Here is a 16,420-nt window from a genome sequence, read left to right as displayed (position 1 = left end):
AAGGATATGGATTTTTTTTTTCCTTGGGGAAGCGGTTAAGTGTAATCTACCCCAAAAAAAATTAAAAATAAAAATAAAGACTGTTCAAGGTGGTCAGCTGTTCAAAGACTAAAACGAATTGTCACTCAGTTTTTACCACATTATTGTTTGTTTTCTTCTCCTTTTCCTAAATCTTCACTTTTCAACTTTCGGACACCAATTTTACGTCACAACCAATGACCCATTCAAAGCTACTGCAATTCGCATAATGCACAAAACATCGCCGTAACTATAACGCCAACCTTCGTTAGATAAATAATTAGCCGAAGAAATAGCAAAAATAAATAAATAAATAAATAAATAAATAAAATGGAGCGAGGAGTGAACGACTAAAAGTGTGAAAGGATGAAGACAAATACTCCTATCAAAGACAAGTTTTACTCGTAATATACATGTAAAAGTGTTAAAATAGGTGATTCGGAGATATCATAATTAGATGAGTTAAAATAGACGCGTTATAAATAGGTACAAGTATATCCAATTACTCAATTATGATCTGTTTGAAATTTTATTTACTTTATTTTGTCTTCTTTTTTTTCAAATATTATTTGACAAGAGTTACCTACGTTTTATTAGTAGTATTGGGTTAATACGAAATTGAAATTTATCCCCTTGCCACTTACTGAAAGTTGAATTTGAATGTGCAATTTTTAATGAGCAAAAATGAGTAAATGTGAGTTGGTTCATCAATTACTAATTGAATGGGTCTAGTTGAGTTACTTGTTTAGCCCCTGCAAAATTCATTCATTAGTAGATGAAGTTGGACATATCAAGTTAATTTAGTTGGCTCTAATTGGATTGTGGAGTTCTCTGCAAATTTTATTTATCCACTCAAAAAACACTTCAAATATACACATATAATCTCAACTGCACCTAAAACAAAAAAAAACTAAGGTCCGTTTGGATTGTATTTTTCGTCATTTTTCATGAAAAAATTACTGTAGCGATTTGATATATGTGAGAAAAAAAGATAATAGAGAAATATGTTCACGAAAAATAACGAAATTTTTCTACGGAAACAGCAATCCAAGCAAGGCCTAACATTTCTTGCTTTTTCCACTCATTACCTACTACCACCAACCGCCACCCACCACTGCCATCCCCATCCTTCTCTCTCTCCTCCACTGTTGTTACCCCTCCCTCTCCTCCCACCTTCCTTCTTTCTCCTTCCTCTTCTTTCCTCCTTTTCCTTTCTCTTCCCCCTTTCCTGCAATCTCCCTTCTTCCTTTCTCGACCTGATTGCGACCAAATCTGGCTATGGGATCCAGAAATAGGGAGAGGGAAGTTGCAGGGAAAAGAAAAGAAGGAAGAAGAAAGGAGGAAATAAGGGAGTGGAGAAAGAGAAGGAGGCGGATGAAGAAAGGAGGGGAAAGAGGAGGGAAAGGGAGGAGAGAGGAGGAAAGAAGGAGCGGGGCGGATAAAGAGTAAAAAGGAGGTGGTTGATGGTATCATGGTAGGAAATTTTTTATAAAATATTTTAATAAAATTTTAACTTTAAAAGCACCTTAAAGTACACCATAAAAATACCGAACTTAGAGAGGCTTCTATAATAGTAAAATTTTTTGAAAATATCCCAAAAACACCTAATAGCTGTTGCTATTACTAAAGCAGAAAAATTGGAGGTAGAACGAGTAATTACAGAACCTCTGTCCACTGCCCAGCTTGTATTTTCGGAGCAGCGACAATTATTTTCCCAGCAATGAACAGTCCGACAACCCACGAGAGGTTCTCACGGTTTCTCAAGTCGGGAATTTACCGGTTTGAAAACTCAACTGCCATTTTCATCGACCCGGTTCGAGTCCTTAACCGGTTCTACACACGGTTCAGAGTTTCTCCTACTGCTTACTACTCCCGCTTCTTCGACGACGACGACCACAACGGCAACTCAAAAGAAGAAACGCCCGAAGCTCCGCCGGATTCCCGAAAACGGAAGCGCAAAAAAGAGAAAAAACCTCGCCCGCTAAACGAAACAGAACTAATTGCCCAACGCCGCCACCAGGTACGACCCGACTTGGTGAACTTGACCCGACCCTTTTTATTTGCATTGACCCATCTTCCAAGTGGGCTTTGTGAGGCCTCCTGGACAATTTCACGGACCCGTATATTTACACCGACCCGACCCGTAATAATTTTGGACTTGCCTTGGTGTTTGTTGGTTGAAGGAAGTGAGACCGTTGCTATTGAAAGCACATGAAACTTTGCTTGGAACCACTGAGCTGTTGGCTGCTTTGAAAGGTTTGAGGAGTGATGGACATTTTACTGATGAAGAATGTAGAGGAAGTGCGCTGAAGAGGGAGGCCAGTGAGCTTAACTTTGTAGAGCTAGGAAGGGTTTGGCAATCACCTCTTTACGAAATTAGTCTTAATTTCGATCAAGATCAGAATTTTACCCAAGATGGAGGTTTGTTTCGCTTAAATGAAGACACTTTGTCGGGCTATTTTGCTTCTTGTTATTTTTTACATGACAAATTCTGCTCCTTTGAGGTTAACGTTTAATATATTCTATATTTTCTTGCATCAGTGAAAAGTTTCGCATGATTCTAATATTAATTTTAGAGTTGGAGTTATATTTTTGTGTCTAAAAGTAGGGGGATTCAGAATCTGGTCGTATATGCGAATCTGTTTTTTCTGTGGCTCCTTATGGAGTATGAGAAAGACTGTTTTTCTCTCTTCTGGCCTTTTTCAGGGGACCAAATTTCTGTACCTGTATTTAACAATTTTGTCGTCAACAACGGAGACAATGATGTAGAGGCTGAATTATTGAACCGCAATTATATAATTCCTCGGAAAAGTTGTTTTTATATGGTATGTCGTGGGATAATTTGAGTTCCTATTGGTGTGACATGAGGAAGATTGTGAAGCCTACTCTTCACATGATTTTATGGCCTTTTTGTTCTTGTGTTCAATATTGTTAGTTCTAGATACTCCAAGAGATACTGTTTCTGTTATATAGCTACAAAATTGATCAATTTCTGACATACTCTTTATGATTTGTTCTTCATGTCACTTGGAAGTCTGATTTAAAGGAGATTCATAATTTGGTTCCAGGTAAATTCCATGTAAAACATTTACATTTGAATATGGAAATGTGATCTCTGACAATGTTAATGTATGTCTATTAGTATATCTTTATGCTAGAAAAATGAGTGCATGGATGGACACTCAACTTTTACAAAGTTGATTATTTTCCATAATATATGTAAAGTACAGTTCTTTTGTTTTGGTTTCTGTAAACTAAGCGCTTAACTTTCTGGATTTGCCCATACGATCTAAAATTGCGGTGTGGTCTGCTATTAAATGTTGTATAAATGAAAATTTATCAAACTTTTTGGAGAAGATCTAGAGTGTTGGGGGTCTGTACAGTGCTAAGCCTAGTTGGTTCTTAATTTTCCCTGTCTCACTCTCCTTTATATTCATGTGATGTTGGGTTGGAGCTTTATAAGGAGACAGATTTATATAGCATTGGCATCACATTCAACAAACTATGGATCTAGAAATGATTTCTTGCAGTTGAATGTGAAAGCGGCTTCAATCTCATATTGATTGACCCACCATGGGAGAACAGCAGCGCTCACCAGAAACTGAAGTATGTGACTATGGTTTCTGCTGCATTCTGCCTTTTTTTCTTGCATTTGGCCATCTAGATACCTTTTTTTTTAATGGTGTGTAGAAATCTTGTTTAAAGTTCATTCACTGGAACAACGAGCAACCCAATGATTAATAGCATCTGTTTTTCCTTCTTCTTTTCTGGTGATAATCGGTTCATGGAGAGGTGCATAGTACTCACTTGAATTCCTCATATTTCCCTTGAACACGGATCAAAAGAGGGGAAAAAGAAATTTATCCTGCAATCTGTAGTATTACATCTTTCTCATTCCAAGACTCTGCATATAACAGTTTAAGTTGCATTTCTGATTTTAGTGTATGGTAGTCACTACTATTATGCTCGATTTATTTGTAGGTTTACCACACTCCTTTGCAGGTACCATACTTTGCCAAATCGTTACTTCTTATCCCTTCCTATCGAGCAACTAACTCATACGAGTGGAGCATTGGTAGCCTTGTGGGTGACAAATAGGGAAAAGCTTAGGAGGTTTGTAGAGAATGAATTGTTTCCCTCGTGGGGGGTCACATATGCAGCGACCTTTTACTGGTTGAAGGTATTCGTTCTCATATCCACAAATTCTGCATTCCTTTGCTTTTGTTTTATGCTGTTGTATTCTTTTTCTCGATACAGGTAAAGGCAGATGGCCAATTGATTAGCCAGCTGGATCTCTTTCATCACAGACCATATGAATGCCTTGTCCTCGGTTATTCTTCTCAAAAGGTGAGCTGCTCCTTTTCTAGATGGTTGTCAAAGTCATGAACACGGTAAGTTAACATCTGTCAGTTTCTTGCACTACTCCTTGCAGGATGTAGATGTAGTTGAATTGTCAGGACATGTTCCTATACCAGATAATCAAGTATTTATCAGTGTCCCTGGTGATTACTCAAGGAAACCCCCAATAGGAGGTATCCATGTTTCTATGTTGAAGTACAACATTTCCTTTTTCTGCTCTCTATCCCAGCCATCATTTCCTTTTTCTGCTAAACCTCCATAGCTTTTGTTATTTATGAGAGCTCTATGTCCTTGAAAAGATGTTAAGGTCTTGTCTCATACTCTTATCACATCTCATTGCTCTAACTGATGAAAGTTCCCCAAAAAATTTGGATGCTTTTAGACTTGCTGCTAGAGTATGTTCCAGGCTCTAAGGATTGTCGTCGTCTTGAACTATTTGCTCGAGAATTAGGTGCTGGTTGGAACTGTTGGGGCAATGAACCCCTACACTTTCAAGATACAAAATATTTTCTCAAAAGGAGGAGAGATAGATGAAGCTTGAGATGATGTACGCTCGGATCAAGGATGTTTCTTGCAATCCAGTACTTGTTGACCTTTTCTAGAAGGCATTTGCTTACTGTAAGTTGCTTTTACTTGGAACTGTTTGTACAAGTTCTCGGATGGGTGCTTCATGTTTAAGCAATATGTACCTTTAATTATTAAAACTAATTGTTTCCTTCCAACTGTCTGCTTTTTGTCTAGCTGATGGCCGATGCTAGTGGTAGAAATTGTAGAAAGGACCGAAACTGCAAAACTATAAGATTTGCAGCCCCAGAGCATGATTATTTGCCTGGCGAATTGGCTAAAAAGGGCTACATGATGGCAATTCTTGATTGAAGTGGGTAACTTGTGAGAGTAGCTTATCTCGTCTGTGCTTGCATTGATAAAAAGTTTGGGGCTTCAGCTGGATCGATCGTAACCTAATAGCGGCTTGTCTTTACCTGTTTTTCCACAAGGTGCGGATGGAGGCCTTGCATATCAGATTCTGAAAGTCGTAATTTTCGGCAGTGTTTTCTTCTTAGAATTATGGAATTGGGGAATAGTTCTGCTTCTGGGCGTTAGAAGATGGGAATGTACTACGTCTTAAAATTTTCTTTCTACTTGGTACTGTATTCTATTCTCATATATCCTACTACCAAAACTACATAACGACTGACTGGTAACTACCCCCTCGCCTAGTGCTACAGCTTCTTCTTTTAAGCTGTATATATGTGAATAATTTTTTGCCAATTAGTGGCTAGAAGTTTCCCCTTTTTATTCCTTGTAGCTACAGCCTGGGGGTAAAGCAGATGAACAAATTTGGGCATTTAAGAAGAGAAAAAGACAAGCAAATATCAGAGATGGCTTATTAGGGGACCCTATTCATAATTTCAAACACTGTCAATCCTCAACTTACCTATAATTGCAGAACATTAAAGGAGCAGTGCATTTATTTAGGCTGGTTTTTAGCGAAATTGGATTCACGAAGGGCTCAAATCTGTATTTTGTTTCAAATATTGGTTGCTTAAGTTCCCTAAATTCTGGGAACTCACAACAGTTCCAAAGTTGGAACCAGGATAAATGAACCAAAACACAGCAATAAAGCCTGAGAAGGGAAGGGCCACGAAATGTTTTATTCAGACTGTTAAGAAAGTTTGAGGGAAGACGAGCATCCAACAAGTCGTTGTAGTATAGTGGTGAGTATTCCCGCCTGTCACGCGGGTGACCCGGGTTCGATCCCCGGCAACGGCGTTTCTCCTTTTTCGTCCCTTCATTTAATCTTTTTTTCTGCGCGCTGAATCTGCCGCCCCTTCGGAGATTACAAGTGATTGGTCTTGAGCTTAAGCGAACTCGCGAAGCCCCACAAGGCAGATAAAGGCATTTGCTTCGCTGGTGAGAAAGGGACCCGTCCGTTTTATATGATAGGTATCATGTGAGAAAGGGACCTGGTGAGAAGGCGTCCGTAATACGTAGTCCTCCTGCTTGATGCAACTCAAGTGTTCGATCAAATGCCCGCTCAATCAGACATTCCAAATAATGCGCGTTCCCATTTTCTTACTTTTTTATTGTCCTTCTTCACCACCTCCCCATGCTCAAGCAACTGCTGAAGGATGACTAATCTTGACAATTTGCAATTTCCTGCTTATGTTTTCTCCCAATCACGGATAGCGATTTATACACATGATCTTGCTGCTTCCATTTATAATAGGCATTTGTGATGTTTGTAGCAATCAAATTGGCCGGGGGTGAAGCTTCAGTTCTTCCTTAGCCATGCGCAAGAGCAACTATTTTTTCAGTTATTCAAAGCCTAAAGACTCTACTAAGATATACAAATTGCACTGATAAACGCAGCATTGCATACTTATACTGGTAGATACATCAGTTTTCAGCTGCATTGTGGGAAATAAAGAAACATGCAAATGCCAAGATGGTCTAACTTTTCATGGAATAGCGCTAAAGGAAAAAGTTACAACAATGATCCGAAACTGCAGTTTGGGATCCTGAAAATCTTCAGACAAGTATACCATTTGCCCTTAGCTATAATCTAAGTAATGTTGTTATAAACATAGATCAGATACAAAGCTTGGAATCCCAAAACTCTAGTTATCCCTATGAGCAATATAATCCGCCAATGCAATTAAAGGAGCTGCTTTATCCGGATCAAATTCAGACAACTGCTGTTTGGCATCCTCGTTCAACTTCTCAGCAAACTCCCTAGCCTTGTCTAACCCCATCATTTTCGGATAAGTAACCTTATCTGTTACAAGATCTTTCCCTGCTGTTTTGCCCAATTCCTCGGAAGATTTTGTCACATCAAGAATATCATCCACCACCTGAAATAACAGCCCAATGCACCTTGCAAATCTCCGCAGTTTTTCAACTCCTTCTGGAGCCCCACCACCCAAAATTGCTCCCAAAACTACTGAGGCTTCCAATAGCGCCGCCGTTTTGTGTAGATGAATGAATTCCAGCTGGTCTAATTCAACATCAGCCTTTCCGGTGGAGGCCAAATCGACAACTTGGCCCGCGACTAAGCCTTCAGTCCCGATTGATTTTGCTAATTCTCCAACTGCGGCCAAGACTCTGGCTGGTGCTACCCCTGTAGTCGCCGTGACGATGTACTCGAAGGCGAAGGCCAGCAGGGAATCGCCGGCGAGGACTGCCACGTCCTCTCCGAAGACTTTATGATTCGTAGGTTTTCCTCGCCGGAAGTCGTCGTTGTCCATGCACGGCAAATCATCGTGGATTAAGGACATTGTGTGGATCATTTCCACAGCGCAGGCGGCCGGCATGGCTTGAGACTGATGGCCCCCGACGAGCTCGCAGGCGGCGATGCAGAGCATGGGACGAACCCTCTTGCCGCCGGCTAATAAAGAATAGCGCATTGCTTCGTGGATCTTCGGTGGGTTCTTGACGGAAACGGAGTCGTCCAATGCTTTATTGACTATATTGGCCTTTTCAACCATGTAGGATTTGAAGTTGAAAAGGGTCGAAGAGTCCTTGGATTCTTGGTCTTTCTCGGCATCAATTGTTTCTTCTTCCCTTGTTATGATCGCTGAAATGGTGAAGGAAGAGACGGGCTTCGTTTGCTTGAGGAAATTGGGTTTGAATTGGGGGTTATTCATGGGTTTGTAGATAAGACCATTGAAGGACCTATAATGGGTTTTTGGTTGATTGAAGACTGAACAGGTCTGAACCCACGAATCTACCAAAGTCATAGATCTCATGTTGGAAAAATGTAGGTCGAAATAAAGTACTTAGTATATTTTTTATATTTTTTTTTCAGTAGTATGCTCCACAGCTCCAGGTCCGGCTTGCAAACTTGCAATGGAGAGGGGCGAGGATTCTAGGAAAATTGAGGTACAAGAGAAAGAAGAGGTTTTGTAAAGTTGGAGGTACACATAAAGAAGTGACAGGCCAAAGGTTTCATGGAAAAGAAAGAAAGGCATCATCCATCTGAAGAGATAGGGTTTTGGATCAGGAGTGGCAAATGCCCAACTCCTAAGCCTAACTCTCATGGTTGACATGAGACCAGTCACCATGATGCGTGCCGTTTTCCAAAAGGAGCTTTGCTTACCACTTTGTTAATTGTTAATTTCGTAGTGGGGATTTGTCAAAGACACTTAAATCACATTTAGGATGCGTTTAATAAAATTAAAATTCAAAAATTGAAGTTTAAATTCTTAAATTTAAAATTTGAATATATTAAGTTATTGAATTATTAAGTATTAAATCTAATATATTTGAGTGTATATCACATTCAATGATAAGTGAATAACTTATCACTTTAATTTGGATGTAAATTTTACCTAAAAAATTCAGTACCACTTAATTAATTCAGATGTACAATTTTTGATTATCAAACGCATCTGAATATGTAAAAATCTAAATCCATTAAGTTTAAGTGCTGAATTGATTTATCAAACATAGCCTTAATTTATCATATAAATGTGTACACTAACAATTACTATAATTTCATTTTGCATTTATAAATCTTCTCGTCAGCGACACCTTAGTGAATATTAATGTCTAATGGATATTCTCAAGACAAATCCTTCATATTAACACCACATTAACTCATTTTTTTCCAAAAAAAAAAAAAAGGCTTACTATTTCAATCTCGATCCCTATCAAGGCCTTCCTTATTATGGGTTTGTTTGTTTCAAATTGAATAGGCTATTGATTCTTAAGATGCTGGTTCAATTTTTGTTTTCACAATATCATGTAAGGTCAGTTACAGTTTGCCCCATGAACACCCTTTATTTACTAGTCAAACGTTAATAATGAATTATCCATCCAAAATTTTAACAAAATGACATTAATACCCTTATATAATAGTTTTAGAATAATCCTATACTTTTTAATCGGAATATGACACATTTTATTAGGAAAAACACAAAGTCATATGATTTAAAAAATTAAGAAAATAAAAGATGGTATAATACCAAAGAATTGAATAATTGTATTGTGGAGAAAAAAGAATTTAAAAATTCTTAAAACATATGCACAAGTTTTCCATCGCTTATCTTTCTTCGTTTAAATTATAAACGGATTAGTCTTGATAATTTTCATTTACTTTACAGCTGTCACAAGATTTTCACGAATCAATAAGATGCTATTTGGTAATTTTATATCACATTCATACCTTGCTATGTATTTTGTTTGCATTCTACATTTTTAAAAAATTGAAAATTCTCTAATACATTTTCAATACATTTTTATTTTGAACAATGTTTTTATCTCATATAAAACACATTCAAAAGTGCAACAATAAAAAATATAAGCAAGTAATTTTCATTCCAAATGCACTAATTAATTTTGTTTCGTTTCAAATAAGTATTATTGTTATCGGCATTAAGATAAATACATTGAATTAGTTAGACTTCTTTTTTTGTGAATTATCTAATTCATTTTAAGGCTACAAGATCGAAATGCATTGTGTAATTATGTTTATATGCATTTAGCAACTATTAAAGAAATAGGTATTTATTATGTTACAATTATTATGTGTGTTTAAGAATTAGCCAATGATATTTTGGTCATGAAAAATATAACTTCATCTTAATTCTGTCAAAAAGTTGGCTATAAGGAATAAAGTGTATATATTTGGAGTTTAGAGGGGCAAAGCAGTACAAGGGCTCAAGTTCAACGGGCAAAGTATAATTAACCCCATCATGTATGAGTTCCAATCTCTCAATTTCACAGTTGCCAGAAAATTTACTCAGAACACGAGACGATCGTGTAAAAGACAAATATGTGATTGTTATTTATCCTAATCTAGTAATATGTTTTGGCCAAGTTATACATAATAAAAATTCAGACACTTGCGTAATTCTCTTTTTACCAATTATGTTGTAGCAGCTATTTATCATTTTGGATTTTTATTTGTGGGTAGTAGTACCTTTTTATTTCGAAGGAGCTTCCTAAAGTGTCTGCAGATGGTTTATAAATTGTACGTGAGGCAAATGTCCTTTGCTGAAATGGACTCGGAGAGTTTAGTGAATACTACCCTTATCGTCCAGATCCGAGTGAAATCCAAAAGTAAGGTAAAAAGTTCAAAAATTAAAGGGAGAAAAATCGAGAGAGCAAGAAAAAGTGAAAATCTCGGTTTGGATTGCTACTTTTATGGGTTTTTTTTTATTAAAAAATATATCGTAACAATCAGATACATACACATGTGAGATAAAAAAAGTGATTAAAAGATATGTTCATAAAAAGTGTAAAAATTTTTCGCGAAATGCAGTTCTGACAGACATAGTAATCCTATTATATTAGCAGATTGTTCTCACAAAATTATCATATAGTACAAATTCCTGGTACACAATAGAGTATTTTGTTCTCCAAATTATATTTATTATTCTTTGTTCTTTTCTCCTTCCAACTTTATTCTCCTGATATGATATGAGCATTATTTTCTTTTCAAAGTTCCAAATATCAAAAGGTAGTGCAATTAAAGGACAGAAGCTCAAATAAGAAAATGCAATAATAAGGGCACAGAATAATCTTCTAGTAGGAAAAACAAAAGAGAGGAAATTAATTCAACCAAATGTCATCCAGCCTCCGGTATGCATCCAACAGAATAATAAAACACCAAAGTGGACTCGCTTTCAGCCCTTTTTCTCTCAGATTCTCTCTCCTCAATTTGATACAAATAGTCCCCATTCCATTCCCCTATCCACTCCAATCGCAGGCCCCCCTCCCAATCTTCCTTTCCCACTTCGCTCCGCGTACTAAAAATCGCCGACCCCCCAATCATCATTCTCGTAATCAGCTTTCGCTTCGCTTTTCTCTGGGCCTTTTTATCAATCAGGTTATCGCCCTTCCTCTTCTATACAGACGCTTATTTGTGGATTTGGCTATAGCTAGCTGTTGATTCTTTGTCAGATCACAAAATCTAGGTTTTTTTTTTAATTTTAATTTTTTGCATTAATACCTATGGGAGATGCTCTTTTTTTCCCCCTTTCCTTCAATCTTATTTTTTTGATGATTGGGATTCTTTTGCCTAGCTGGGTTTTAATGAATAGTCGAGTTTCTAATTCTTCTGTACTGTATAGACTATATTTGATCTGGGATCTTGTTTCCTAGGATTTAAAATTCTGCTCATCTGGGATTCTCTATATGTGTTGTTTGATTTGCTACGCATCATTAGGGGTCAACCCTTTTTCACTGACTGTAATTTTTATGGCCTTGTTTACTAGTTATCTTTTTACCATCATCTAGTACTTGGGTTGAGTCTGAGGATCACCTGTAAAAGACATAAACTTTGATTACGTCAATAACATGATTGCTGGGATGATTTTATTCATCATCTATTGAAGAAAGATTCTGTAAGGCTCGGAGGAGGATTATTAGTTCACTGACTTCAGAAGTTTCTTATCTACTTAAAGTTAGCAACTGTAGTGCCCTTATGACCTGTAAATTCTTGCATTTGAGTAGTAAAATCTGGTTTTCTATGTGAGGAATGCCTTTTACTTTGGAAATTAAGGAGACGTTTTTCTTGGGATTTTTTGGCAAGTATTATTCAGGCACTGTTTTAGCCTTCTGTTATCAAGGGACGATGAACATATCACCACTGTTGTACAACATCTCAAACTTGTTGTCTTATTGTTGTAATTGTTGCTAAAATGTGTTGTCTTTTTTGGGTAGGAACAATGATTAAGCTGTTCAAAGTGAAGGAAAAGCAGAAGGAACTTGCTGAAAATGCAAATGGAAAACCTCCAGTGAAGAAGCAAAGTGCTGGAGAATTACGTCTTCACAAAGGTCATAACCACCCGTACCCCTGATTCTTGTGGATAATTGCTAGAACTTGTTTACCATCTTGCATTGCATGACTTATGACTTACGGTTGGCTTAGTGCTTTCTGTTTTAATAGGAAATGATTTCTATCTTCTTTGGTATGATTCAAGTTTCAGGTTTTGTGCCAGTATTGGTAGTCAAGAAATTTTGTTTGTGGACTATTGAAACTATTGTCACCTATCTGGATATTGCCACAGACAGTTGCACTTCTAAAGCTGAGACAGGGATTTCTTATCATTTTATTTCTTGACCGAGCTTTTTGATTGGAGTTTTGGGTTTGGAAAGATTATAAGAGGACTGTTAGGATTCTACAAGCTATCTTATGCACAACCAGTTTAGTCTTATTTCGGTAAATCTGGTTTTCAAATTTCATCCTTTTGATTTGAGTAAAAAGATTCTAATAGTAAAATCCTGATGAAGTGGCATATTTTCTTGACAATTCTGTCTGCCTGGAACCAGTATGGATGTTTCATCCTTTTGATCAACCAGTTTAGCATTCTACTATGCGTTCTCTTCCATTTAATATGCTGAAAAGCAATTCTTTATTATAGTATATTGGATGCTGTATCATCACTTCTGTCGTATTCATGTGAATGGATACTTGGCATTAGAAAGCTTACACATTAGGCGCGTGATATGATCTGGATGAGTAGGATTTTATGATTCAAATCTGTATAAACCATTTTGGGCCAGTGATGCAGTGGGAGCTTCCAAAATTGTTTGGTTTGCTTGAGCTTTATATACACGTGGGGGTTTTCAACTTGACTTGCAGAATGCAAAATTCTCTATTTACATCTGAAATTGGAACTTGGCATTTATCTGCATGATCCTATTTGATCTCCTCTATGATGCAATTGTTTTAGGCAAAATTGTTGAACTAAGGACTTAATTTTGGTGATGAAATTTTATGAGTGAACTTTAGCGGCAAGTATCTTTTTTTTCCATTTCCCAAAAAAATGTTTTTCTCATTCAAAAAACACCCCAAAAATCTTCAAAGAAGAGAGAAATTCATCTTTCTTCCTTAATCTTCAAGCACCTGAAAAAGGCTTTGGTCGATTGCTTCTTCATCATGACTTAAAAAAAAAAAAAAAAAACCCTTAATGTAGGTCTTCCAATTACAAAGAGAGCAACCCAGTGTGGGTGATGCTATTTCATTATTGGGAAGTGCCAAATCAAAGTGATTTTATCATGCCTGTACTATGCGAATTATCTTGCTATCCTCAACTTCCACCAACTGGAGCCATCAAGCTACTAGGTTTTAGTGATAAAATTAGGAAAACCCTCATGGTTACTTTGATTGTACACATGCACACATTGGATCTTTGTTTATTTTGTTTTTATTGGTATTGGTGTTGTGTCCATAGAATGAAGTCAAATACAAGCTATGCTCTATTTCTATTCCCACGCACCCATCCCTGTAAAAGTTCTTTCACTTGGATGAGGTGTTAGTGGTGGAAATTAGGAAATAATAATACTGATGGTGTTTTCTCCCTGTAGATATAAGTGAACTCAATTTGCCAAAAACATGTACAATAGCATTCCCCAATGGCAAGGATGACCTCATGAACTTTGAAGTTACAATTCGACCTGATGAAGGATATTACTTGTGAGTATTTATTTTCTGGCCAGTTTGGTAAGAAGAGGAACTTTATTTTTTCTGATTAATTAGATTTCTGAGGACATGGTTTTAGCCCTTGACATGAGACATTATTGCAATGTGTGATGTTTTGCCTTGTTCACACAATCCAGGGGCGGCACATTTGTCTTCTCTTTCCAAATTTCTCCAATCTACCCACATGAAGCTCCAAAGGTCAAATGCAGGACGAAGGTAGACAAGCTCCTAATTTTCCTTTCTACTTTCATCTTTGGTACTAATATCTTGCAACTGTCAAGTCAATTAAAGTGGGGTAAGCTTATTGCAGGTTTATCATCCCAATATCGACCTGGAAGGAAATGTCTGCCTGAACATCCTTCGAGAAGACTGGAAACCTGTGCTGAACATTAACACCATTATCTATGGCCTGTATCATCTCTTCACGGTAACCTTTATTCCCTGTTTGTGAGGAATTATGCTTTTTGCTTTGATGGCATCTCTAATCTGGGCTTATTTCTGTGCAGGAACCTAATCACGAAGATCCTCTTAACCCTGATGCAGCTGCTGTGTTGAGGGACAACCCAAAGTTGTTTGAATCGAATGTGAGGAGGGCAATGGCAGGTGGCTATGTTGGGCAGATGTTCTTTCCTCGCTGCGTATAGTATGTGAAGGCAACATCTAGTTGAGATAAATTGCTGGTGCTGTCAGGTCAGAAGTCTGTACATTTGGGGAAGAAACCACGTGTCATTGGTAATTCTGCAACATACTCCATGGTGCGTTGGTACAGTTCTTTGGTACTCGCAAAACTGGAACTTGCAGATGATGTTTGTTAAGCTGTTGTAACTTCATCTCGCTTGTTGTTTACAAATTTATAATTTGTAATGGATAAATGGTTGAATTTGGAGGAAGATGGTACCTATAAACGTTGTTGGTGCTATCTTTGCTGTTTTAGTCGGTTATGTTCCCTGTTTGGGAGCTGTGTGTCAGTTTAATAACCAGGCAGCTAAGCATTATTTGATTGAATTACAGTAGTGGATCATCCGGGGGTAGAGCTACTTAAAAGTTTGGGTTAGTGGGCAGACCATTAACTTTTGTTCGTCTTTGGGCCGAATCCGGTGGTCCTGTTTATCAAGAGTTTGTAAAAGAGTGAGGATCGAAAATGGTTTTGGGCTTGGTAAAAGCGCTCTAGCGTCATCTACTATAAACGGTTCGAAGGCAAGTTGGAGATGATTCTGGAGATGGCGCAGATACTGACCGGTTGGGCAGAAGGCTTGTTAAGGTTGCTTTGATTTCGGGTATTAAAAAAAAAAAAAAAGGAATAAGTGATGCTTGGTAGAGGGCATTAAGGAGATTATAACCATAGTTGACTTGAAATATGAATAGGGTATCCGAGTTTCCTTTCGTTCCTCCAAGGCTCATTTTCGTAAGCAATTAATTGTAAATATTCCGGCAATTTCGTTTCTTCTGACCTGGAGATAATCGTTCTCTTTTGCAAATTGAACCTCTACGCTCCGTGATTCTTTGCTTTCCTCTCTTGAGTGGACAAGCGAATCAATTTTGGTGTCTATTTGTTTAGTACCACTACCACCCAATAATTTTCGTAATTCTTTTTTTTTTTTTTTTGTCTAAAGGGGTAGAACAAAATATAGTGCTGAAAAGCGGCATATCATCCATGTTTAAATTAAGGATGGAATATGGAGAGCCTATGCAAGGGTGAAGAAAAACTTTTTAAGTCAAAATATTGCATTAACCTATTTCTTTTTTGGTGCCAACAAATTAAGGATGCTAATCTTGTTGATGGTTTATTGATACGTATTAATATATATATATATATATAGGCTGCGGACAATCTCAATTGTTATTTACATTAAATATGCATTATATAGGTAGGGGATTATTGCATCTCGCGCAGACCAATAGAATCTTAGCCCATTAGGAAATTCATGAATCAATGCTTCACCCTCACAACCCAAAAAAAAGCAGCCACGAATGGACCATAAAGCCCAAGGTAAAAGAACGCTTTCCTTTATTTAACCAGAAAAAGAAAAAAGGAGAGCAGGAGGTTAACAAAAAAGAAAAAAAGGAAAAAGAAAAAGAAAAGGGTGAAAATCTGGAGCCCACTCTTCGATCTCGATGATCAAAGAATTAAACTAGTAAAATAAAATATTAATTAATCTCAACAACAGGTTCTCACTTCTCTGGGCCGGCCCGCCCGGCCCCGGTTAATGCCAATGAGTTCAGGTGGTTCCCGTTGCAGATGTGGCACAAAACTATTTGAAGCCAACCCATCTCCGATCCAAAGCAGCAGCAACAACACCTGATAATTCCCCTTTCCATTTTCCTCTTTTTAGCCCTTTTTTTTTTTTTTTGGGTTTTTCCCAGCTTTTCTGCACTGTGCGTGAGCACTGAGCAAGCTTTTGTGTGCCACTCTCATCACCATCCGATCGGTTCCAGAATTCGGGGGTTCTTCTTAAAGCTTCTTCTGACGATGATGATGATGAATTCTGATCAATTATCAGCTTCATTACAGCATACAGACAATAATAAAGCTGCACTCCAACGTACGTAGCACTGTAGTAGTAGCAGTAGTAGTAGTTAACTGCTCTCTTCCACGCGGCTTCCTTTCCTCGATAT

At 37.5% G+C, this 16,420-nt stretch overlaps 3 protein-coding genes and 1 non-coding gene across 7 annotated transcripts; 3 read left to right on the top strand and 1 right to left on the bottom strand.

Moving 5' to 3' along the window:
- Window positions 1-1,096: 1,096 nt before the first annotated feature.
- Window positions 1,097-5,646, top strand: LOC113715153 (methyltransferase-like protein 2). 3 transcript variants are annotated; one of them, XM_027239373.2, is made up of 10 exons: window positions 1,097-2,038; window positions 2,202-2,439; window positions 2,725-2,843; window positions 3,053-3,086; window positions 3,549-3,624; window positions 4,021-4,198; window positions 4,276-4,365; window positions 4,451-4,550; window positions 4,829-4,995; window positions 5,119-5,646. In XM_027239373.2, the coding sequence occupies exons 1-9, from the start codon at window positions 1,739-1,741 to the stop codon at window positions 4,909-4,911; spliced, it is 1,218 nt and encodes a 405-aa protein (XP_027095174.1). In that variant the 5' UTR covers window positions 1,097-1,738; the 3' UTR covers window positions 4,912-4,995; window positions 5,119-5,646. The 3 variants fall into 3 exon arrangements, with proteins under 3 accessions (XP_027095174.1, XP_027095173.1, XP_027095175.1); XM_027239372.2 differs by having other exon boundaries at window positions 1,100-2,038; window positions 4,760-4,995; XM_027239374.2 differs by lacking the exons at window positions 2,725-2,843; window positions 3,053-3,086 and having other exon boundaries at window positions 1,101-2,038; window positions 4,760-4,995.
- A 429-nt stretch (window positions 5,647-6,075) lies between these two features.
- On the top strand, window positions 6,076-6,147 carry TRNAD-GUC (transfer RNA aspartic acid (anticodon GUC)). Its single transcript has one exon. It is a non-coding gene; the product is annotated as a tRNA-Asp (tRNA).
- Window positions 6,148-6,824: 677 nt separating this feature from the next.
- On the bottom strand, window positions 6,825-8,391 carry LOC113713370 (geranylgeranyl pyrophosphate synthase, chloroplastic-like). The gene has a single exon (XM_027237088.2). It carries the CDS (start codon window positions 8,121-8,123, stop codon window positions 6,996-6,998), a length of 1,128 nt encoding a protein of 375 aa, XP_027092889.1. The 5' UTR covers window positions 8,124-8,391; the 3' UTR covers window positions 6,825-6,995.
- Window positions 8,392-10,844: 2,453 nt separating this feature from the next.
- Window positions 10,845-14,809, top strand: LOC113714496 (NEDD8-conjugating enzyme Ubc12-like). 2 transcript variants are annotated; one of them, XM_027238361.2, is made up of 6 exons: window positions 10,845-11,206; window positions 12,043-12,156; window positions 13,690-13,798; window positions 13,942-14,020; window positions 14,115-14,231; window positions 14,311-14,809. In XM_027238361.2, the coding sequence occupies exons 2-6, from the start codon at window positions 12,048-12,050 to the stop codon at window positions 14,446-14,448; spliced, it is 552 nt and encodes a 183-aa protein (XP_027094162.1). In that variant the 5' UTR covers window positions 10,845-11,206; window positions 12,043-12,047; the 3' UTR covers window positions 14,449-14,809. The 2 variants fall into 2 exon arrangements, with proteins under 2 accessions (XP_027094162.1, XP_027094163.1); XM_027238362.2 differs by having other exon boundaries at window positions 11,136-11,294.
- The last annotated feature ends 1,611 nt before the right edge of the window (window positions 14,810-16,420 follow it).

This window comes from Coffea arabica, chromosome 10c, assembly GCF_036785885.1.
Source record: "Coffea arabica cultivar ET-39 chromosome 10c, Coffea Arabica ET-39 HiFi, whole genome shotgun sequence".
NCBI lineage: Eukaryota > Viridiplantae > Streptophyta > Magnoliopsida > Gentianales > Rubiaceae > Coffea > Coffea arabica.
This window is presented reverse-complemented; position numbering and strand designations above follow the sequence as displayed.